This window comes from Cibotium barometz, chromosome 4 (genome assembly GCF_041138505.1).
Source record: "Cibotium barometz isolate CiBa-2024 chromosome 4, ASM4113850v1, whole genome shotgun sequence".
Classification (NCBI taxonomy): Eukaryota; Viridiplantae; Streptophyta; class Polypodiopsida; order Cyatheales; family Cibotiaceae; genus Cibotium; species Cibotium barometz.
In genome coordinates this window covers 41,658,225-41,683,379 of record NC_141049.1, presented here as the reverse complement: position 1 = coordinate 41,683,379, position 25,155 = coordinate 41,658,225, and the positions used below count along the sequence as shown (strand labels likewise).

General features: G+C 44.7%; 1 protein-coding gene across 3 annotated transcripts; it reads left to right on the top strand.

Annotated features, from left to right (window-relative positions):
* The first annotated feature begins 480 nt into the window (after nt 1–480).
* LOC147639273 (uncharacterized) lies at nt 481–21,536 on the top strand. Of its 3 annotated transcripts, none has more exons than XM_086789170.1 (9): nt 481–867; nt 1,645–1,704; nt 4,798–4,936; nt 12,375–12,413; nt 12,565–12,758; nt 15,633–15,676; nt 20,930–20,966; nt 21,072–21,146; nt 21,259–21,536. In XM_086789170.1, the coding sequence occupies exons 1-9, from the start codon at nt 674–676 to the stop codon at nt 21,428–21,430; spliced, it is 954 nt and encodes a 317-aa protein (XP_086645296.1). In that variant the 5' UTR covers nt 481–673; the 3' UTR covers nt 21,431–21,536. The 3 variants fall into 3 exon arrangements, with proteins under 3 accessions (XP_086645296.1, XP_086645311.1, XP_086645303.1); XM_086789185.1 differs by having other exon boundaries at nt 21,244–21,380; XM_086789177.1 differs by lacking the exon at nt 12,375–12,413 and having other exon boundaries at nt 483–867.
* Nucleotides 21,537–25,155: the final 3,619 nt, after the last annotated feature.

The window sequence follows — 25,155 nt, the reverse complement described above, 5'->3', positions numbered from 1 at the left end:
GTCTAGATCTCTTCCGGCTAATATAAGCAACCCAGGTTAGTGACAACCTGATCTAAGAGTTTAAACTCTTAGTTGATATAAAAGTGCCCATGTCAAAAAAAATTAAAGGAAGGGGTTTACGTGGTGTTTCCACACATACATATTAAGGGACATGATCGCATGAAGAGGAAAGGGGTAGGAGTTTGTCGTTGTAAGTGAGTGAGACATCCTGATTGAGACGTTCAAGGGGGATGGGTTCCACAAATGAGCATGCACACGTTTTTAATCTCATGCAAGAAAACTTGTGAGGCCCAGAGGGAGGAGGAGGCAATCAGGAGTCGCAATGTCTTGCGCAAGGCAAGACCAAGAAGGGGTTCACATGGTGTTTCCACACATACAAATTAAGGGACATGAAGAGGAAAGGGATAGGCATTAGTCTTCGTAAATGGGATGGGTTCCACCAAGGAGCATGTAAAAGTGCTTCTACATTAAGGTGGGATGCACCTTGCAAACGTGGCATTTTCAAAACAGAATCTAGGGGTGCGCCATTAAACTCCAACTCGATGAGATGAAGGTGATGGTGGATGCGCATGATGATGATGAAGTGGGTGGACGTTCCTGTTGTTGACAGCTTCGCAGAGCCCCACTTTGTCCTGTCAGAGCCCTTCTTACTGTGGTTGGCTCTCAAGAAAGAATGGGCTCATCGGCTGTGGAGATGGCTCAGGTGCTTCTCACAGCTTTCGACACCGGCATGTCCAGACACTGGCGTGAGGAAGACCGCCAGTGGCGGGCGGAAGACCTAGCGTGGAGAGAAGACGACTTGGAATATCGCAAGGAGGAGCGCTGTTGGAGGGAGCAGGAGAAGCTCATGCGAGAAACAGAAATGAGGTAAATCTCCGAACCCCTTTCAGTGTTTCTCTCAAGCTTGCCACTAAGTTTTCATACCATTGTTTTTTCGTCCTGCACAGTATTAACAAAGTGCAATTGCTTGGTTTTCTTGGGATTCTTAGGCAAACCAGGACTCGGGGGGTCTTAAACAAAGTAGGAATGTGTAAAGTTTCTTGGTTTTGAGGGGTCTTACACTGCTGGCATTTGTTGGATATCATCTAAGTTTTTAACAACTTCCTTCTGCATGAGTCATCATTTAAGAGAGAAAGAAAGTTATATTAACGTCTACAAAAGGCCAAAATGACCTATGAGACCAAAAGGATTACATCATGTCCATGGAATACATCATCATGGGTACTAAAATGAAATGAAAGAAAATTACAAAGCTAAAAGGCTAGAGCTGATCCATGTACAAAGAGCATAGGCTTGCATATCATCCTAAGATATCCCACATGAGGCGCTGGCCAACCAAAGGTGATAAGTAGATGACATGGATAATCATCTACAATAATTATCTACAACTGTAAACAATCCTAGGCGAATTATAATCATGATCAAAAGTATAGTTTTGCCAAATAGGGATGCATGGATTGACATTTGAGAAAGGTACTAGTGACTATCCTGTGAGGTGCTTGCTTACTTAAAACATGTTGCCTTTGTATATGCTTTGTGGTTTCGTTTCTTGACATGCTAGTCTCCCGAATGTTCTGATTAGAAAGATGCTTATTAGTAGCTGTAAAGTCTAACCAAATACATTCTTGTACCCAATTGCTATAGATGGCGAGGTGAGGATATGGATCAGCGGCATGTTGACAATGCTCGATACTTATGGACAAGGTATGTGTTACATGTACCTGCGGACACCCGAGTGGTGAGGTGTATCGCAAAGTCTTTCAGTTTTTCTTTTGATTCACTTTGAAGAGAAGGGTAAGAGAAAGAATGCATCAACACAGGATGGGGTCTCAATAATCCACTGCTGTGCCCCCACCTTTCAATGCATTTGCTTTATTACTGAAGTTGAGACGAGTACAATATTATTCAGAAGCTTACCTGATTTAATGAAGAACTGATCCATGATGTAGACCAAACCTTATGTGCTGAAGATTAGGCCGACCACACGAGGCTGGACTGCATATCTGAGCAGGTTTTGTGCACGATTAGGCTACCTTTTGAGCAATTGAAGAACCGGAAGACAAACACAGGGACGGACAGAAAGAGGGCTGGGAAAACTGAGGGTAAAACGCAGCTAAAATTCAAGCTGTAATTGCTTTAGAAGGCTTAAAACTAACACAGATTACTGCGCAGACCTGGAGGCTATGGCAGTAGCAAATAGGCTGATCTGAATGCTGAAGTGACCCAGAACAGGCTGAACAAGACGACAAAGGTGTGTGGGTTTGGACGGTGTGCAACAGTTGGTGAAGGAGAAGATCTACAGTGGGCCTCATTAGCTCTGCGGATGTGATACACCTGGACCCATGGGCACCCAGTAGGCTGACTGGACAACACTGGAATGGATCAAGGGTAGGTCACCCAGGCTACGGGCAGCCCATTTGGAGCAGTCATGCAGCCCTCTGATAGAATGTGCAGTGGAAGAAGGGAAAGTGGAAACACAGGAGAGAGAGAGAGAGAGAGAGAGATGGAGAGGAAACACAAGTGAGAACCTACACTCAATATTGTCACCAAAAGGAATACATGTCCCAAGCAAGAGGGGAGAACCTCGTATGTGAGGGACTGCAGCTAGACAAGCTAGGCAAGCAATGAGATATGAGGGAGGCATGTCGGCTATATATACACTTACATGAAGGTAGCCGATTGGAGCAAAAGTACCTCCACGACTGGGAAAAAAACCAGGACCATAAATGGGGAATAAATATGGGTAAAATATATGTGAGGGGTGACCAGTCCCTCAGACTAACATGGTCAGCCCTAGAGGCTAAAATAGGACACCAAATAGGAAGCCAGCAAGTAGGGGATGATGTTTAACACCCCCTCTTAGCACCGGATGCTGAGTAAACTCCAAGAAGCCAGAGACGCCGTCCTCGATCAAAGGTGAAAGATTGCAGAAACAGGTACCAAGAAAGCTCCACAAGCAATCTTCTCAGCAACTCATCTACAAAAGCAACATAACAAGCTGCCAGGTACACCGCTCCTCTGGAAGAAAACAACCATATAGGCTGCGACGTGCTGCTCCAAATAATGGTTCCAAACCCAAGTGTAAGAATACTCCCCGAAGTCGAATGTCGTGTATCCAGCTTGGAGAAGGTATGAAAAACCTCATAACCAACCAAAATTAGATCCTGTATATAATCAATCTTGGGAGAAGCAAACTGCTCCTCACTGGAACCCTCAAAAGAGAAGTTCTTATCATTTTTTCATCCACAAATAGATGGGCAATCGGAAATTGCCAACTCAATTGTATTGGATCTTTTAAAGTGCTATGTTTCGGATCATAAGGAGTAGTGGGAAAAGTATCTTCCTTTGGTAGAGTTTGCTTACAACAACACCATTCACACTTCGACAGGTAAGGCACCTTTCGAGATTGTGGAAGGTGGGAAGAAAGTACCTCCGATCCTGCATACAAAAGATAAGATCTTCGAGACAGATTGTTTTGTGGAGAATATGGATGAGGCTTACAAGAAGGTCAAGTTGACTCTTCAAAGGACTCATGACAAACAAAGGAAAGCAACAAACCTTCACCGTCGGTCATTGGCTTTTGATTTGGGTGATTGGGTGCTTTTGAGATTTGAGCAGGCTAGACTCAGGAAAATGAATGGTAAACAACACTTACATTCTAAACTGAGTATGCGGTACTATGGGCCTTTTCAGGTGATGTTTCTTATCGTCTTCAGCTACCGGATCATTGGAGGATTCATAATGCATTCCATGTGAGTCTTCTTAAACCTTTCAGAGGTGAGGTGCCTACAGATCATGTTGATGAGACACAACCAGAAGTCGAAGAACTAGATGAGATTCTTCAACCGGAACAGATTTTGGCACATAAAGAAAGAAAAGTCAGAGGAAAAGTTTTACGTTGATATCTGGTAAAGTTTGTGAACTATTCACCTATGGATTCGAAGTGGATGGAGGAGGGTGACCCGGCAGATTCACCGAGGATACTAAAACTTTACCTCGAGGCTTTTGGTTTGGAGCCTACCTTAGAAACTGCTTCAACAGGTTCAGCTGTGGATTCTGGAGTACTACCTGTTACTCAAGAGGGGGGTGACTCCGCTCCCTTGTCACAGAGTTCACTTGGATGAGATCTAGAAATCGCTTCGTGTTCTTCTTACACACCCAAGATATTGAACTGACAGTGTATCTACCTATGGGATTTCTATGATATATGTGTACTAGTCACATGGTTTGATTCATGGATATACGGATCTTTTTGAGAGAATGGGGATGCCTATTCTAGACTTTCATTTGATATGCATCAGTGTTTACTCATGTTCATGATGTACTGCTGATCGTGGGTCCTGTGGGATGGCCATGAGCGGAGCAGGTAAAGCATCCAGGGGACATGACTTTTTACGAGGTGGATGCTCTGGATTTATGCTATTCAGATGTTCTGTTTCAGTTGGCAGGACATAGCTTTCTCATTGGTCTCTTAGGTTTTGTTTCAGTTTGGCAGATCCTTTGAATGAACAATAAGGATGATTGCTTTGTTTTAAGAGGGGGCTATGTTACAGGTCTGAGTATTTTACCTCTTTTCTTAAGCATTGTGATTATGTTTAAACATGTTTAGCATTCACTGATCATGTTTTACTTTGTATATGCATGTGTAAGTTTGTACACGTGTGTGGATGCAGATACATGTTTGGTGTGTGTGTGTGTGTACATCTGTGTACATGCTCATATGTTTGTTCATGTGCATGTATTTTTTGGGTCCTTATGAATGTGCATGTGCACTGAAACTTTTAAATATTTTGGCAGGTTTGTAGAAAAAAATAGAAGAGATGTTGAAGAGAAATCTGAGCAGCTGAAAGCCATTTCCAATCTTGCAGCACTATTTGCTGGTTTTGCAGTTGTGACATTAACACAGTTTCAGTTTGATCAGAATGGGATTAGTATTGTAAGTTGTGTTATTATTTTAGTTCAGTAAATCTGCATGTGTAGGGCTAACAGGGAAGAAAATTCTGTTTTTGTTTCCTTCTACTTATGATGGCTATAAACTCTGTATTTTTCTTGCTTACTCTGTTTTCTCCTTGGTGCCCTTGCCTCTGTTTGATGTTGTGCCATGCATTCCCCAATCGGTTATCTTTTTGGATCCATTTTTCGTTTTTCACATACCCAGCCTCAGAGAATGGCTGATTCGCTGCTGCACATGGCCTGTATGTAGACCTAAAACCTGCACATACCTAGTGGAGGCTGCATTGCTCCGGCTTCTCCTAGCTTAGCATTCTTGTAGGAAAATACCTCAGGGCTTGGAAACCCTTCATAAGCATGTACCTAATTCTAGCCTTGATCCTTCCATAGTTACCATTTTTCGCCGCCCGTAGGTGATGCTGCCAAGGAAGCACCTTGGGGGATTTTGAACCCCCAACCTCCTAGTCCTAGGCATTGCAACGATTCTTGTGTGTGCAGCAGCGTAGACAGCCTAGCATGTGCGGACCAGACTCACCAAAGGGCCAAGGGTTGGGCACCTTTTTAGCCTAATGTCAACACTTTCTTTTTTGTAGGGCTTGCAAAAGGCTGGCTGACTGGATATGGGTTTTTCTATGAATAGGCACTTAAGCTCATTTAATCATCTAGGAATTCACACTCAAGGCTATCTAGTGCACAAGCCCACAAGTGATTGGAGAAGCAAGGAGAAGGATCTGGCTGCTAGCGTTTGCATCAGAATAGGAAGGTTCACCTGCTACTTGTGCTAAGATCAGTAGGGACTGATCACCTTTGTACTTTGAACATTCAGTTGTGATTTCATCCATTGTACATGATACAAGGATAAGCATTAGGATTATTAGTGTGTGTTTGTGTTTGCTTGTCTTCTGCTGCACACTGCACTAGTAGACATTCCCCATATTATTCCTTGCTATTGGCAAGCAGTTTTTTGTGTAATGGTGTCTACTTGCACCCTTGGAGGCGTTCTTGCCCCATTGTTACAGAGAGTCTGAAAGTACAAATGACTACTGGAGGGAAACTTCTACTCATCACATTACAGACTTTGTTTGCAACAGAGTGTAGATTGAAATAGCCCAGATACGCCAAAGAGGTGATAGCTCAAGTGATGAAGGTGTGTGCCTAGGACCAAGAGGTCCTAGGTTCAAAACCCCCCTTGGTGCTTCCTCAGTGGCATCGCCTGCCGGGCAGATAATTAAGCCCTCATTGATGGTGGAAAATCAGTAACTATGGGAGGATCTTGGGCCCTAGGCCATGGGCCCTAGGCCAGCTGAAAAAAAAAAAAGAAATAGCCAAGACACAGGTTCCAGAATGATGGAAAGCATGTGTTTGTAGAGGCAAGAGGGTCAATAGGGGGGATCTAGACATGGTAGAGAATCTTTTAGAAGCCTTAGTTTTCAAACATCTGCTTTAGTGCCTTTTCTGAAATCAAGTGGATCCTGCCACATTTGCAGTTCACAGGAATAAAGGCTACCACTTTACTAGGCAGGAGCAAAACAGAGTGATTAAAGATGACCTTTGGCAGCTTTATGTTCACAGACGTGGGTCCAACTGTTAGAAGTCATCTCCTGTCCAGTTTTATACACCAGGGCCTTTGTTGTGGGTGTGCCCGCCCTTATGAGGTGTTTTACCATTTTTCCCCTCTCCATATTTTTCCCCCCTTTTTTCCCATTTTTCTAAGGCTTGGGAGGGTTGCCAGAGGATGCCAGGAGCACTCCAGTGCTGGCCGACTGTATGTTCATCAGTCGTGGGCTACTGGGCTGCTGGCCGACTGGATTTCCTCAGTCGTGGGCATTCATCTGCTGGCCGACTGCATTTATGCAGTCGTGGGCACTTTATCTGCTGGCCGACTGCCCTCCCAGGGATGTATATATAGGCCCCCAGCCCCCATACCTTATTTGTATCATATTCGGGATCTTCTTGTGTGTATCAGAGCAGAGTTACACGCCTACATCTCTCTCTCTTGTGCTGTTTTTCTGCCTGCATTTTTTGCTCGTGTTCCCAGATATGGTCATCATCTCCGCTGCGTATTCTGACATGGTATCAAAGCCCGGGTGTGTGTGGTCCTGGGCGGCTCAAGTGTGTGTGGTCCTGGGTGACCCCCTCGCGCCTCGGTGGCTTGCGGAGCTCGAATCGAGGGAGGGTGTTGGAAGGTTGGCGATTTCGAGCTTGTGATCTATGGCTAGAAGGTACCTTGGTTTATCCCATAAGTGGAAGCATGGGAAGTTGAAGAGCCATATATAGCCTAGAGTGGCACCTTGTCATAGTCATCTCCTCCGGCCGGTGTTTTGGGAGGCAACTCACCGGGAGATGGGAGCCCGGTGGAGGGATGCTGCAGTGCCCGTTGGGGGTGTTCGTGGTGCTCGATGGTGATGCGTCTCCTACGTGCGTTAGTCTTCCGTTGCACATTCTGACATGGTATCAGAATACGTAGATGGGTCTTATGGCACTGACAATGTGTTCAGCAACTTCAATGAAGGTAGCTCAAGTGGGCTGAGGAAAGCATCCCCTGTTGAAAACAAGCTCCCTTGCTCTTTGGAAGAGCTTTATTGTAGAGGTGGTGCTATTGTGTTAGTGTCACAAGAGCAGTGTGACATGGTATCAGAGGCCCAGGCTCTAGATAGGTCTTGGGATTTGTGTGAGCAAGAGGGGGACTGTTTTATGGCTGATTGGTGGACTGTTTTGGGCTGATCGGGAAGAGAAGGTGCAAGAGGAAGGCGGGCTGATTTGCTGGACAGCCACTTGCAGGTTTTAGTTCTTCTTTGTTCCCACCCACCCACCCTTTTCAGAGTACATCCCCGCTATGGCAGATCTGTTTGAGATGGCCGAGAGACATGTGAAGATCCCGACACTCCCCACGTTCTCGGTGGACCGTCAGTTGGACGGGAGCAACTACGGCATATGGAAGGTGATGATGGAATCCGTTCTGGAGTCTTACGACCTCGCCGATTTCGTCGTTGTTGGTGTTCCACGGCCGGAAGTAGAGGAAGGGGAGTTACCGTCAACTCGAAAGGACCGGGAGGCCCAGACACATATGTGGGGTCGTGTCAACGCCAGGGTCCGTTGGTTTATTTTCCTCAACTGCACACCACAGGTAATCAATCATGTCAAGCACATGATGCTGGCCAAAGGTATATGGCAGCATTTGGCCTCACTTTACAACAGGGTATCGCCCATGAAGAGGATTTCCTTGGAAGTACAGATGCGGGTTATGAGCCTTGCCAAGTCGTCGACGATGCGGGAGCATATTAACAAGCTGCAGGCTCTTCAGCAAGAAGTTCTTCAGGCTGGGAAGGAGATATCGTCAGAGGACATGGCTATCACGTTGCTGTCACACTTGCCCTCTTCGTACTCAGCATTTTACTCGTCTTTGATTACCAGTGGCAGGCTCAGCACCATCACGTGTGGGAGGAGCTTGTGCCCATGGTCCTGGACCAGGAGGAACGATTCACGAACCCTCCTCAGGGTAGAGGTTCGGAGGCCTTAACTGGCCAACGGTCGAAAGGCCGTAACTCGGGCAAAGGGAAGGCTTCATCGGAGAAGTCCGACGCTGACCGCGAGAAACTGAAGGCAGAGAGGACCTGTAATGATTGTGGCGAGAAAGGCCACTATTGGAGGCAGTGTCCCAAGCGGAAGAGCGAGAAGGGTGAAGACTCCTCAGCAGCAATCATGAAGACTCCGGCTTTTGTGCACCTGGAGGTGGAGGACACCGATGCTTCATTTTCTTCAGGCAGGGAGGAGATTGGAGGACTCTCCGCAACGGATACTCGGGAGTGGATTCTTGATAGTGGTGCTTCCAGGCACATGACTCCTTCCCGTTCTGGCTTACAGGATCTTTGCAGGTGTTGTGGTCATATTCTTACTGGGGATACGTCCACTATCCCAGTTCACAGTGAGGGCAGGATGGAGATAGTTCCCGATGGCAGAGGGGGGAAGCATTCCTCCCAGGTGTTGTATGTTCCGGCACTTGGTTTTCATCTGTTGTCAGTGCATCAGGTTTGCAAGACTGGCGTACGGGTGGAGTTTGATGAGCATTTTGTTGCTCTCCGGGATAAAGCAACAGGCCAAGTGGTTTGGGAAGGTGGAGTGGAGAATGGAGTTTACAGGCTTTCAGCACTCTCTCTCCCAGGTCCTCAGGTTTGTGATGAGTGGCAGTCTGGTAATGGCCACTTAAGTGTGGATACGCTGCAGGTGCGGGCTTTCCGAGACCAGGTGGTGGATAGCTTGCTAGTAGATGGCAGCAGTTGGCAGGAACTTTCCAGTACTGATGTTGGTAGTTCTTGTGTTTGTGAGTCAGAGGAAGCTGAACAGGTCACTTATGCTCTGATGTCTCATGGTATTCGGGACATAGAACTTCCAGTTGTTGAGGATGTTCTTTCCACGGGGACCTTTCGGAAAGCCAGGCAGGTGGCAGGTGCTTACTTGCAGAAGGAGGTGGTTTCTCTAGGCTTTGTGGTTCCGGATTCAGAGGGGGTGGTTGACAGGTTTCATCAGGTTTCCAGGACTTGTTTGTGCACCGTAACAGGTGTTGATCCTTGTGAGCAGTGTGATGTCTCTGTGACTCAGAAGCTGTATGGTTCATTGAGATGGTTGATGGACACCAGATTGGACGGGAGCTTCCTGATGAGGCGGTTGAGCTCATGGTTGCAGATGTCTCTTTGGGAGGCAGGATTGCGTTTCCTGTGGTTTCTGCAGCATGCGAAGGATCATGGACTCTTGTACACAGGAGGGGGGTTGTTGGATGGAGTCCGCCGACTCCACGGTTGGAGTGACTCGGTTTGGGGAGGAGATCCGGACACGAGGGGATCTACTTCAGGCCCAGGAGCAGTTTTACGGAGCAGGAGGTTACATTGCAGGTTTGGGCTTCCACTGGCGGAACCCATGGTCATCCAGAAAACAGTTAGCAAATATATGCTAGGATTCTGCAGGATATGGGAGTGGTAAAAAAGCAACCGACAACACTGCAATGTGACAACTAGAGTTGCATGGCCACTGCTCGGACTCCTATATTTCATGCTTGCACGAAATATATTGAGATTCATTATCACTTTGTGTGTGAGCTCATCATGTTCAAGGAGGTTGAGATGGTCTACTGTTTGCAACAACAAAGAATCATGGAGACATCTTCACAAAGGCTCTTCGCAGGGACGAGATGGAGCGACATCTTCATCGATTCGGCATCAAACCACAAAGGTAGTTCACATTCGGGTGGACATGGAGGGGGGGTGTTGGATATCAACGCTCTGTCCTCATATTGTATTGCACATGCACCAGCTAGCTCATGTTTGTATGGCCCCCGTTATGAGGAGTACCTATGGTTGAGGAGCCCAAGCCCCTGACATTCCCATATTCACACAGGAAGGGGGCCTAGGAGGCTAAATGGTTTAGAGTTGGCTTGGAATAGATTTAGCACACTGCCAAATCTAATCCACTGCCAACAAATAGGCTACATGCTACATTGGACTGTTATGTCATGGTCCACATAGAGTAGGTAGACTTTACTCTTAGACACCCTGTCCTGACATTGCGGGGTCCAAACAAGGACCAAGATGAGCCAGGATGGCCATGGGAGGTGGGGTAACTGCTTAATGGCCATGCAACTTTGGTAGCAGTTTCTAGTTTATCTTTATGAGTCGAGTCTACACTGCAGACGGTGGCACCGACTATGACTGTGGACCTACACTGTCATGTCATAGCCGGTCCCGCGTATACAGGCCTAGATAGATACATGGCCAGCCCTTTCTCCACACAGTTCATAGGTCATCACTGTGAGTTTACTCCCTAGCTTTTATTAGCATCATTCAGCCTCCGTCTTAGCAGTTCCAAATGAGCCATCAAAGCTTCCTTCACAGGAGCACGGGCTTTTCCATCTATTGTATCACTTTAGTAAAATACGATATTCTTCTCTCTATTATTGGGAAATTTGAGTTTTGAAGTTTTGTGTTGGGAAAGGTCCTACTTGTTGTGAGTGTTCTCTTGTATACACCACACATTGTATCCTCTTACATGTGGCAAAGGATTTATGTCTATGCCAAGGACCAGTAGGCTAGGTCTGTTAGGCTCGGGGACTTCGGTCCTTGCCCAAATCCAGAGTTTGGCATTCTGGTTGGCCTTGGGACATGATGTCTACTCCCGAAATAACCGCCAACCACAAGCTAAATGAAAGGGAGATTGTCCAATACATTTTGGGCATTGCATGGTATACATGCTGAAATGTGTTACTGCCTGCAAGATTTGTATGTCCAGTTTACGGGAAGGGAACACTCTCTTGTAAACCATGTGTGTGAATATGTATTCTGATCTTGCTTGTGGGTTATAAACAGATGGTAAGTGTGACTCTCAACTCTTTGTTTATTTGTGCAAGAGTTGTTGTTTGTTTTCTATTTTGCAAGTTCACACTACATCAAAGTGTGGGCAGACGTATTATAAGTGAGTTTGGGCATTTTATAATTCCCGGACGCATCTTTGTGGGCACCCTCTTCACTTATGCGAGAGGTGTGGCCATAGGTGAGATGGCCCAATGGCCACCACCTGCATGGTGCCTCATGACTACCTCTCTCTCTCTCTCTCTCTCTCTCTCTCTCTCTCTCTCCCCTAATGCGAATGTGTATCAATACAGAGAAGTACAAAAAGCCATCGCTTATGCAAAAATGGCATGTATATGTTCCATTGTGGCCCGTACACTTGCCCCTACCCACCATACTGGGCGCCCTCTATCCGTACACATGTATGACCTTTTGAGGACTTTGTACAGCGTGTGCCATACTGTCCTTACGGCCATACTCAGTTGTACCTGCTGCTTGCTCATCAATATTGATGCGGAGTACGTGCTATGTGTACTTCTTTACATTCTGATGCGGACAACTCAATCTTTACCTATAATCTACAGGTAAGAGCTTCTACCGGTCTTATTTCTGCTCTACATCCACATGCTTGTGTCTCGGCTTGGCACACAAATGTTTGCTCTCATGGATGCAAGTGGAGCATAGTTGCATGTGACAAGTTATTGGGGATTGGGGAGTGAGGAATTGCACACCTAAAGCTTTAGATTTTGACATTCAGCATCGATAAAATCATGTTTGGTTTCTGTTTTCATTGCATAAAATGTCATTGGATAAATGCCCATGAAGCTTGTATCTCAGAAATTCCTTGTTAATGCATATATTACAAGGGGGGTTGGCCCTTTCTGGGCCCAGTGCCTGTGTCAATTAATTTTCAGCATTGCTACTTTGTTTGTGTTGTGCCATTTCAATTCTGTTTAAGAGTATTATTAGTTTTAAGTGTGTGACAAGATTGTGCTCAACTCCATTTGGGGGAATTTCAGTCTGTCTAAGTGGATGCGTCTACTTTTGGGTTAGGTTGGGTTTTAAGTGTTCTTTTGTTTGTTACAGTTTTGGATTGCATCATATGGTGTTTTGACAGCCATTGCAGTAAGTCTGCTTGCTCAATCTGTTTTCTTAGACTTTCTTCACACACCTCCTGATGGGGGACACATGGACTTGTACCGGTGATTGTGTCCAAGTATCTCTTTTTTAATCTCTAATATCTGTTCTAATCTTAATTCTTTGCTGTTTTTGGCAGGTTGGTCTGATGACCATTTCCATGGTTTCTTGTACATTGATTCTTGGTAGTATTTTGAAGAATGGGAAAACTTATGTGAATGAGAAGGAAGAAGAGAAGTTCATCTTTGAATGCCATGATTTCATTGAGTCTTACACTGAGGGGGATCGTCCTCCTGTTCCAAGGCGAACTTTTGAGAAATTTTGGGAGAACAGGTTTGTGCAAAGTGTACTCTTAAATTCTCTGTTATCAACTTTTTGGAATGTGCATGATGTATGTGACAGTAAGAGCAGTTACACATACAGACCTGGCTTTGCAGATGGGGCAGGGCATGATTGCCTGTCCATGAGCAATACTTTCTTGCTTGCCGGTCTTCAGATTCTGTCAGCTGGAACAGGCGGGCTGTGTGTGTAAACCCCCTTATAGCTACTTTGCTTATTCATTTTTCTATCAAACATCACATTCAACTTGGCCTTAGAAAAAGTAGTACCTACCTATAGTAGTCACATGAAGAGGTTGTGAGTGCTCTTGAAGGGTTATGTGCTGCTGTGCCATTGTCATTGCGACCGGCTTGTCCTGGCCTGTTCCCCTATTTGTGGTGGGCCTTGGGTCCCAAACATTTGATGGATTTTCTCAAAGGCTCCCCTTTGCAAATCCGGCATCTCTTGTGAGGACTAATTTGTGGCCAGCCTTTTCCGGTGTGGGCTTGGGGCATTTTATGGTTAGCTCTTGTTCAGTATCTCCCCACCCCCAGGAAAATTAAAAAATCCACCTCGACAAGGAGCAGCTGTCCTCTGGTTTGGAACTCTGTTATCTGCCTCCCATCTGACCACACCTTGGGGGCTTGCACCCACATCCCCTAGCCTGGCAGAGGCGGTGGACTCGTGGAACCTTTTAGACAGCTGCCAGCTCCTGTGCAGGCAGAGCAACTGGCAGACTTCTGAAGGGGGGAATCATTAGCCTTGACATTGATTCGGCCATTCTCCTGGAGTGGCGGAGTCCAGACCCCTTGTGATGGTCCTCCATTTCCTATTGGTGTGGCTATCTTTTCTCAGCATGATATCCTCTTGGTATCAAGGAGGCTCACCCTCCACTTGCTTTTGTGGTGGCCAGCCACAGACGCATGCAGTACACAGGTCCACCTGCGAAGGAGGACTATCCCATCCCCAAATGATGGGTGCCAATTGTCAATTTCTAGGTTTATCGGTGGCACATCGCCACTCCCCCCTTGAGGTTGCAGACACCCCTTTGCTGCACTTGTGGCTTTTGGAGAACCACCCCTTGGCCCAATGTCTTTGCTTGATTACCTTGGCTCCCAACACCAGTCTGATCATCACTTGGGGACAATTGCAGGGGCAGGGAGGTGAGACCAGCACTACAAGGAGACTGGTGCGGGCATTGCACTTCAGGTCACCCATTTAGATCTCAAATCACATCCACCATGGTTCCAATGACACCTTGGACCCCCCTTACCCACACTGACCAGCAGTGGGATCTCATCAGCAGTATCAAAGCTTGCACATTTGGCTATGAGGTCATTGAGGGCACCATCACCCTGCTGGTGGAGACCATCTGCTACAGGGTCACTTGGAGCGTCTCAGAGGTGACTCAGAGTGGAAGCAGCAGCGCGGTGCTGCCTTTTTACACAATTGGAGCCCAGGTCCCCTTGTTACTCAAGGGGACTCCGGTGTAGTTTGGCATTTCATTTCCCAGTGTGGCTTACCCCCCCCACTCCCTCTGATGTCCTTGTGATGCCCCTCTATTGCCTACGTGTGGCTATCTTTTCTCAGCATTATATCCCCTTGGCATCAAGGAGGGTCACCCTCCACTTGCTTTTTGCTGGCCAGCCACGGGCACATGCAGCACACAGGTCCACCTGCGAAGGAGGACTAAGCCGCCTTCAAACGATGGGTGCCGATAGCCAATTTCTATGTTGATTGGTGGCACATCAACCCCTCCCCTCTTGAGGTTGCAGATGACCCTTTGCTGCACCTGTGAATTTTAGAGAACCACCCCCTGGCTCGACCTCTTTGCTTGTTTACTTCAGCTCCCGACACGAGTCTATCATCACTTGGGGGACAATAGCAGGGGCACGGAGGTGGGACACAAGGAGACTGGTGTGGGCATTGCACTTCAGGTCTGCCATTTCAGATCTCCATTACAACCACCACGGTTCCAACGACATCTTGGATCCCCCTTACCCACACTGACCAGCAGTGGGATCTCATCAGCAGTATCAAAGCTCACACATTTAGTGGACGAGGTGCTGTGAGGTCATGGAGAGTGGATGCAGCAGCGCTGTGCTGCCTTTTAAGCAAAGGTCCCTTTCTTACTCAAGGGGACTCTGGTGTAGTTTGGCATTACATGCCCAATTGTGGCTTGCCCCCCACCCCCCCAAAAAAACTCTCTGTGATGTGGCCTCCCTTGGAGAGCGGCCAGCCATGGAGAGACATTTGCCTCTTTTTGCTACGTTGTATCATTTCCATGAGATCCCAAATGAACAGATCTGTATGCATGAGTGAATTGATTTGGATTTACATGAAAGCAACGAGGACATGAGAAGATGAAGGCATTTCAAAATTATATGTCGTGATGTGGGCTATGGTGAGGTAGCCACACAGGTGATGATAGTGAGATCCATTATACCTCAGCAGTTTTTGTGGAGAGAATGTCGGTGGAGTAGTTTCACCACTGTACAGCAGCTCAACATCTGGTTGCAGATCTGTAAGGAATCAGCAGAAGGCCTTGGAGATCAAATGCAATGGGCATGGCTTTGTTCTAGTAACTATCTTGAAGATGCCCTAAAAAATTGTTCACATAATGGATGTGTCATGCCATGTGTTGCCTATCGATGTGTTCGAGAGATAAGCGATGTTTGTATTGGTGATGGAAAGCTCTTTACATGTGTTCCAAGTACTGATAAAAGAAAACAGGCAAAGCCATGAACAATAACACGGTGATTATAGTGATCGGTATGACTGGTGGTTGTGATCCTTCCGTTCAATGCCACATATTTATTGCAAACACTTCTGGTTGGAATGGTTAATGAAAATATTGGCTGACTTTGTTGTTGTGAGGCGCTGTTGCAGGTGTGAAGATGATTGGAGAAGGGCATTTCAGTTTTTTGCTTGGGGTATGTAAAGAAACTGCAACTCAAATGCATGTTAAAGCAATGTATTTGATTCTTTTCCTGTTAAGTGAACGCCAAAAAATGTATTTGGACCACACAGTGGGATGCATCGGGGGGGGGGGGGGGGGGGGGGGGGTGTTTTGGAAATGGTTTCTTGAGCCTCTTCATAGAAGCAATTGCAAAATGATGACTTACTTTGTTTCAGTGAGAAAGTATCTCAAACTTTGATGATCTATTTTGAGAGTGACTTCTGGCCCCAAAAGGTAGTGCTTCTAGAGGTAAGGGCAACCAATAACTCCTTATAAACCTGCAAATAGAGTCAGGCATGTTGTAACGGTCTGCTCTCATAGGCTAGTGCATGATCTTCCTAGTTCAAAGAAACCCCTATGCAGTCCCCACTTGCATCTCATTTGATGGCAAACTGTTTGTGCAAATCCGGAATGTTAAGCATAGGTCTGGAAATGATTGCACGCTACAACTTTTGAAAGGCATCCATCTCTAAAGCTGTCCATTTAAACACTGCATTCTTCTTCGTTAAATCATGTAACGGAGAAGCAAGAGAAGCGAAGTGTCCTTTGAAATCTTTTGTAATAAGCACATAATCCAGTGAAACTCCATATTTCATGTACCGATTTTAGTTCTTGCTAATTTTGTATCGCTTGATCTTAGCAAGATCCATGCGTACACCATCTTTTGAAACAATATGGCCAAGGTAGTGAATTTGCAAAAGGAAAAATTTACTTTTTTTCCCATTAATGAAAAGCTTATGTCATGAGAGTTCCTCAAAGACAATAGTAAGATGATTGCGGTGCTATACCTTGTTTTTTGAGAACACAATAATGTAATCAAAGAAGCTACCACTGAATTTTCTATGCTTTCTGAAAAGTTAAAAGTGGCAAGAGCATTGGTGAGGCCAAAAGGAACTATTGAAAACTTATAGAGACCAAAAGATGTACGAAAAGTGGTTTTATGTACTTCTTGAGGTGCCACTCTAATCTGATGGTACCCACTCTTGAGTTCTATACAGCAATATGTTGCTCCCTCAAGTTTGTCCAAAATGTCATTTATGCAAGGGTCGGAAACCGATTCTTGATGGTTATTTTGTCAAGTGTGAAATTGCCTTGCACATCAAGCACCACATTTACAATTGATTTATCCACAATTGTATCCACATTCTTTGGACTTCCTAGCATTTTGCATACAAGTGGTCTTTGCTACCACACTTAAAACACATTCCCTTGTACATGTTTGCATCCTTTTGTTGTGTGGACAACCCATGTGTATTGTGTTGACTCCCTAGCTTCTTTGAAGAGGCATCCTTAGGCATACTTTTAAGTGGCTATCCACCCTTTTCTTGATCATAACCAGCCCTCTTGGAACCAAGTGTTCCATTGGCATGACTATGTCAAGCCCGAATACAAGCTGGAAAGGCGTGTTGTTGACAACCACCTTGTAGGCGGTGTGGTAGGCCCATAGAACGGAGTGCAACTTATGCTCCCAATCGCTTCTTGATGCCTCTACGGTCTTGGTGAGAATGGTGCACAATGTTTTGTTCGTGATGTTGGCTTGGCCATTCGCTTGTGGGTAGTAAGGTGTCAAGTTTATGTGCACCACAAGGAATTCTTTGAGCAAAAGCTCGTCCATGGTTTATAAAATGCATACTGTAATCACTCACTATCACTAGTTGTTGCATGCGGAAGCCCTACTATACTCGATCTAGCCCTAAGTCTACTGATTAGGAGCACTAATGCAAAAGTAATGATTAGAGAGGGAGAGAAGAGAGAGATGAACTGTGTTTTCAGTATATTGATATGGTACAAAAAGATGTCTTTATATCTGTATGATGGGTAAACCTGTCATCCTTCCTCCCTAGACTAGTGACTCTGTACTTTTACTACTTGACTTCCAACACTTTGACTAAAAAACCCATCACTCCTCTGATTCCACTCCAAGTTTGATTTGAGAAATGTGCATTTGTTCCACTTTGTCTCCCCATGCCTACAATCCCTTTCCCTCAACATAGCTATGGTCTCCTGCCGAGAATGATCATGCCTGACACCTTTTGAACTGATCTGCTAAGAGCCAATGGTATGCTCCTTTGAGTGCACAACTCCTAGGAAATGGTTTCCTTGGGCTTTGCCTCTGTCGACCATCTCATGAATGCTACCATGGTTGGCATTCTTCGATGTATTTGTGTACGTTTCTTGGGACAGCTTAGTGCTTAGATCGCTGAGCTTGAATGCTCTGATACCAATGTTGCATGGGGAAGCCTTGCTGTACTTGATTGAGCCCTAAGCCTACTGATTAGGACCACTAATGCAAAAGCAATGATTAGTATATTGATATGGTACAAAAAGATGTCTTTATCTATATAACTATTGTGGCTTTTGCCTTCCAAAAGGATTGATTTCTGACCTCCTTAGGACTGCCCCATGGTGGGGATCAGATGATCTATGACTGTGAACAGTGACATAGACTTTCTATTTTAGGCTGTCCTTGTCCCTACCCAACTGTGTCGGCTAGTAGAGGACAAGCCTAAATAACTTTTAATGCTTACTTAATGATACCGACTTGGTCTGTATGGAGACAATTGTCTTGGCCGATTGGACACAGAAAACATGGGCCTCTTCTTTACCTATCAGCACCTAAATTTGTTGCCTAATCAGGGATTAGCTAGTAGACTAGCTATGTCCATGTGTGTGCATGTGACACTAGTGGTGGTGGGCAACCAAAGCGAGTAATCACATTTTCATAAAGAAACTTTGCAGTAGACCCCGCGTCAGCTTTCAGTGTAGCCTTGGCCTCAACCCACTTGGTGAAGTAGTCGGTGGTGATTGATAAAACACGCTTGGTTTCCCGTAGTGGCTGGGATAATGGAACCCAAGAAGTCTAACCCCCTTTTTCAAACGGTTGTTCTGAATTAGGGGCATGTGATCCTTCTCTTGGTCCATGGTGAACCTTTGGCATTCATTGCAGCGTTGTTAGGCACCATAGTCTAGCTTAGAGAACCTTGCGTGCTGTCGTGTCCCTGGCAAAGTGTTGTCACCTATGCTAGAATGAGCTTGCTCAAGAACCCGAAGTCATCTTTGTGAACGCCATCACCCCATTGATTTTGGTCAAATCTCCGACTTCTTTTGGTTATTCTTACATGGTGGCCCCCCATTAATGAGTGGAGGGCTATTTTTGGAGCAAACCCCGCTTGCCCTAGATGCCGGTAACTTTTGAGACAGTGCAACACTGCATATGGGGGTGTAGAGCTGCTTAGAGGATTTGGGGCTCTATAGCTCAGTTTATGTGCAGGTTGAGGAGAGACCATTTATGTTACTTGCGGTGTTATTGCTTGGTCACTGTCTGGTCCACAAATATTTTTTGAGAACAAGGATCTGGAAACCGCCATAATGACATGCAGAGGTGTGGCCCAACGCTGCATGCTACTGGATATTCCTCCTACACAGTATAGACCACATACTACTTGGCAGTATCATGGCTTGGCAAATTTGGAGGGCGAGATGCACATAGACTATCGAGGGCATTCAGATATATGACACTCAGTGCATTTGTGCTATGTGGGGAGATATTATTCACGCTCTTATGGCCACATGGGCTTGTGTGCAGGGACCATCCAGACCTGCGCAAGCAAAGTGCATGGTTTTCATGAGGGAGTGGGATCAAGGGATCTCCCTATGTGTTTTTTTGTTCCAACTTCCAGCCATGATTCTGTACGGTCTATTCATACTTAATAGAAGTCTCCTTTCTGCCAAAAAAAAAAGGCATGAGAGTGGCCTCTTCTCCCTTCTCTTAAAGAGATTCACCATATTTAGAAGTTCAACTGCATTTCTTGCATGTGTGACAAGTATAGAGTCTTTTGGCACGCACACAAACATAGTGCCAAACACCCTTTTCTTCTAGTGTCCTAGGTTTTTAAACTTTGTCCACGCAGCTATGAAAATCTTTGAAAACTTATACCTTGTCTGGACTTCATTTGATGTAATGTGTACGTGAGACTCAAACATTAGTAATAAAGGATCAATAAAATATAAAAAGGTTTTGTGTGCACACTTACCACCTGCAAAACCCAAAAGAGACTCCTTTAGTCCCAAGCACACACGTCCATGGGGTATCCGGGCATCCCCATTCCCATGGACATTCACAAGCAATAGACAATATCCACACCAAAAAGAGAGTTTCACGCAAACAAAAACAACGTCCATGCAATATGTAAACGTGCACATGCAATTGTTGTCTTGAAAGATCTCCTATCATATCATCCTGTACACCGATTTTGGCAGTTGGTCATTGTCGTGCACATGTCGAGGCCAATATCACCATGGGAGCTGCCCATAAAAGCCCAAGGACACCCTAGGAACCACTGGCCCAGTAGAGGCGTCCAGACTCCAACCATGTCTTTGGTCTCTTCATGAATGCCATCCATGAAATCCATGCACATGTCCAAGTCAAAGTCTCATGGATGTCGTCCATGAAAGCCTAATCTAATTTTAACATATAGGCACATGTCATAATCCAGGAGATTGGTGACAGCCAGTGTCCCTACAATGGTCATGATGAAGCTGGAGAAGCTGGATAGCATGCTGTTGTCGTCACATGGACCTGCAGATGAAGGTGGAGAATGGCAGGCAAGTTGTGCCCAATCCGTGGGTGTGGCAACCACCATTCCCACCTGCATGGGATACACATTAGATGAGGTTAACATATAGGCACATGTCATAATCCAGGAGATTGGTGACAGCCAGTGTCCCTACAATGGTCATGATGAAGCTGGAGAAGCTGGATAGCATGCTGTTGTCGTCACATGGACCTGCAGATGAAGGTGGAGAATGGCAGGCAAGTTGTGCCCAATCCATGGGTGTGGCAACCACCATTCCCACCTGCATGGGATACACATTAGATGAGGTGAACCGCCTTTTACATGGGGTGTCCTTTAAGGGGTGTTGAACCCATAACCTCCCCATTGAGAGTCTTGGGGTCTAGCTGATAGGTTAATGGCCTTGGAACAAGGTCACACTCCTGCTTTTGCAAATAACGTCGAGTTTCCATTGGTCATAGTGGGCAATGTGGATTTCTCTTGAAGCTTTGGCCGAGTTGCAAGCGGCTTGTTTATGCTAATTCTTTCTATCTAGAATGGGGCGGGGGGGGTGGTGTGTGGGTGATTTTAATGTGGCATCATGAAAGGAAAACTTAAAAAAAAACCAGGAAGTGTAGTTGTACTGATAAAACCATTGGGATTATGTCTTGCAGGTGTATTGTCCTTCCTTTTCAGTCTAATCCCAATAGGGTAAATAATCTGACACAGCAATATACAGTGCAGCATTGTCTTCATTTTGTACCAAAAAATAAATAAAAACCCTCTGGTCAGCAGACTTAATGGTATGTTTTGCAGGTGGATAAAGTTCAGCTATTCCCCATTAACGGCAGGGCTTTTTGCAGGCGTTATTGCTGTATCTATTTTTGTGTGGTAAGAATTCACTGTTGAAATGCTGACTTCTGCCAGTGGCAATCAGCAGTGGGCATTTCTATTTTATAATTCTGAGAGGGTGTGTTTTTAAATGGAGTAAATGATTATACAGGGGGGTTTCTCAATTCTACTGGGGTGGCTACTTAACAAGTGATACAATCAAGGAGCAGTTAGAAACTCATGGTGGAAGCAGGCCAGCCGTGAAGCCTGCTGGTCTCCCATTTGATTGGCATATCACACTTGCAAATGGAAGACCTGCAGAAGCTGCTGTGGATGGCCAATAAACTGAGGATCATCTACCACAGTGTTCTTAAGTGTTCCAATTTTATGCTTTTTTGAATCCAAATAATGATCTATTAGAGTAATATATTTTGTTGTGGCTTTGTTCAATTCCATACTTGTTATTATTGCATTAATTTAACATTATCATTTTAAAAATTAAATGTTGAAAATCTGCAATTAAACGTGTTAGTATTTCAGCATCATTAACATCTATTTTATTTTTTAATTTATATTAAATGTTACTTTCTTGTATTATTAGAAGAACCAATAGTTTGTTGACAAAATGCAATAGGTCATACTTAATTATGTACTTTCCAACCTTAGTAGTTTTTTTTTTTTTTCCGTGTGTTTGAATTGTTTCCCAACTTTCACATGCATGTTAACCTTTATTAAAAAACTTGTTGAGAAAAGGGAAATTGTAAATCTTTACAAATTATCTCTAATGTTTATAATATACGATATTATTTGTGCTAATTTTTATGCCCTTTTTTGTTATTTATATGTATATATTTTTCCATTAAATTAACTACTTTGTGTTAGTTTATATTAAATTTGTTTATAACAAGTATACTACTATTTAGCCAAATCATTATAAATTTTTCATAGTTGAGTGAGTTTAAGTAATTACTATTTATTATATATGTAGATTCATACTAAATTCTTTTTGTGTGTTGATATTACTATGAATTTATCTACCTTACTTTTCATGTGCATTTAAAATCTATAATACCTAATAAGTCTCACCATTGAGGGAGGGTGTTGGATATGGATGCTCCTCCACCCTCATATTGTAGTATCCAAGGAAACACCTAACTCATGTGTGTATGGCCGCCATGATGGAGAGTACTCCTAGTATCCTCGCAATCACATGGGATGGTGGCATAGAACTTGGCCCGATGATTAAGAGACAAATTAAGCTACATGGGATGGTGGCATAAAAGGCCAGACGATTAAGAGACGAAGTAGATTTGGCATGCTACCAAATAGGCTACATGCTATACAAGACGGTTATTATCCATACATAAAGTAGGTAAAGTTTACTCCACTATTTAATGCATAATGCAATGCATGATATTTTAATCATTGGTTTGTATTACCAAATCTCATGAGGGGCACCCTATAAAAATTGGGTTGATTTTTGTTAGGTGTGGTTACACCTTTTGAAGTTGAAGGATTAGAGATAGTTGGAGATGAGATATGGACTTGATTTGTTGGGTTGAAATGAGGAAGGGACTTCATAGATACATCAAAATCCTCAAAACTATTCACTATCAAAATGTGTTATGTTGCTTACTATTTTTTTCTTGCCAAATCACATCTTGGCTTTTACTTATCTTTCTTATATTGAGCTTAAAGAGACTATAGACCTTACTCTCATGGCTATAACCCAATAAAAAATTAAGCTTAGCTTTGATTTATGGAGGCATAAAGACATATACCATGGTGTTTTATCCTTCAAAGACGTGCTACATTAACTCAAAATATAAAGACATATACAATGGTATTTTCTCCTTCAAAGCCTTTGTTGGGCACCTATTAAAAACATGATCTCCACTAACCTAAAAGCCTTTGTTGGGCACGTAGTAAAACTATCGGAATGCACAACGGAAAATGAGACGATTGCTGTGAGAAAGAAAACTTAGAAGTGTAGAGAGAGAGAGAGAGTTGTATAAACTCTGATGCTGGTCGGCCAGTCCAAAAACAGTCGACAACAAAAGAGAGGTCCACGACTGGGAAAACCTCCAGTTGGCCAGCACATAACCAGTCCGCGGAGGACCATATTAGGTCGGCCAGCAATACAAGGGGGCTGCTAGCTCTCAGGATCCCCCATGACTAGCAAAATTGGGGAAAAAACCATGGAAAATGAGGAAAAATGGAGACTACTCCTAACTTAGGCGGGCACACCCAAAACAGAGGCCCTAACTCCCTACTGAGTAATATGGTACAGACAAGAGATGACAGCTAACACCCCCTCTTAGCTCTTGGATGTGGAACTAACCCCAGTGAGTTGGAGTGCTGCCGGAGCATCGCATGAGATAAAGACTTCGTGAAGAGGTCCGCCGCATTGTCCTTCGTCCAGTGAAACTCTAGCAAGATGTCATTAGCCAAAATCTTCTCACGAACAAAGTGACTTTGGATGATCTTGGGTTCCTCCTATGGAAACCTAATCTCGCCAAGTAACCTCCGCAACCACACCACCTCGCAAGCAGCACCACAAGCAGCCCAGTACTCTGCCTCAATAGAAGACAAGGCAATAGTTGGTTGCCTCTTGTTGCTCCAAGAAATAGCTCTTGAGCCAAGGGTAAATTCGTAGCTTGATGTAGATCTCCTCGTGTCTGAATCTCCTCCCCAATCTAAGTCGCTCCAACCTAGAGTCTGACTTGTTCTATCGTCGTTCCCCCTCTAGTGCCATAGAAAAGTCCAAGATCATTCGTACCCTACGAATACCACAAGATCCGCAATCCTGCATCCCAATGAGTCCTCAAAGGTGTCTACATGAATGAGCTCAACAGTCCCATTGGAAAGCTCAACTCCAATCCGGTGTTCAGCAACCAAATCAATGAACCAACAAGCTTTCGATACAAGGAGGCATCAACCTGCTCACAAGGATCATTAACTGTAAGTTTGGTATTCGGGTCCATCGGTGAAGAAATAGGCTTGCAGTCCTCCATCCCAAAGGTCTCCAACAACTCATGAACGTACCGTTGAAGGGAAACAAAAAAACCCCTCTGGGTTTGCCAAATCTCCAATCCCAAAAAGAAATGGAGTAAACCTAAGTTGGTCATCTCAAACTCCTTTGGCAAGGCAGCCTTCGTCATAGCTATGTGCTCCACATGATCGCTAGTGAGAATAAGATCATCCACATAAAGGATAATCAACGTGACCATACCGCGTTCCCAAAAGAGATAAAGTTAGGATTTGAACTAATCTCTGAAAACCTTTTCGTAGAAAGAAGGAATCAATCTTCTAATTCCAAGCCTTGGGAGCCTGCTTAAGACCATACAAGGCCTTCCAGTAACCTATAAACCATCCCCTTTGATCCCAGAACCTCAAAGCCTAGAGGTTGCTCAACATACACCTCCTCTTGCAAGTCACTTAAGAAACACAGATTTTACATCCATTTGATGCATCGGCCACCGCTGAGAAGAGATAAGCGCAAGAACTGTTCGAATCGTGGTCATCCTCATTGTCGGTGCAAAGGTATCCTCATAGTCGATGCCATCCATTGAGCATAGCCCTTAGCCACAAGTTTGGCCTTGTGCTTGTCCATCGACCCATCAGATGTATACTTGGACTTATAGACCCACTTGAGGAACAGAAAGTTGAATACTGTGAGGTCAGATGAGACAGCAGAGTGATGGCCATATCCTCTTAAGATATCTCCTTCCCAACATGAATAACCTCCTGCTGAAGAGCCTGGGGTTTGTTGATGTGCTTCTGCATCGTCGAAGACTTTGCAGGATTCATCACTCGCATCTGCACTTCCAAGGAAATCCACTTCATGGGTGATACCCTGTTATATAGAGAAGCCAAGTAATGCCAAATCCCTCGGGCCAGCGTCATGTGTTTGATATGATTAATCACTTGGGGTGTGCAATTAAGGAAGATGAAAGAACGCACACGGGCATTGACATGATCCCATAACTATGCATGAGCCTCCCGTTCTTTCCTAGTAGAAGGTAAAAGCTCCTGACCTCCAACACTGGCCATGGAACACCAACCACAC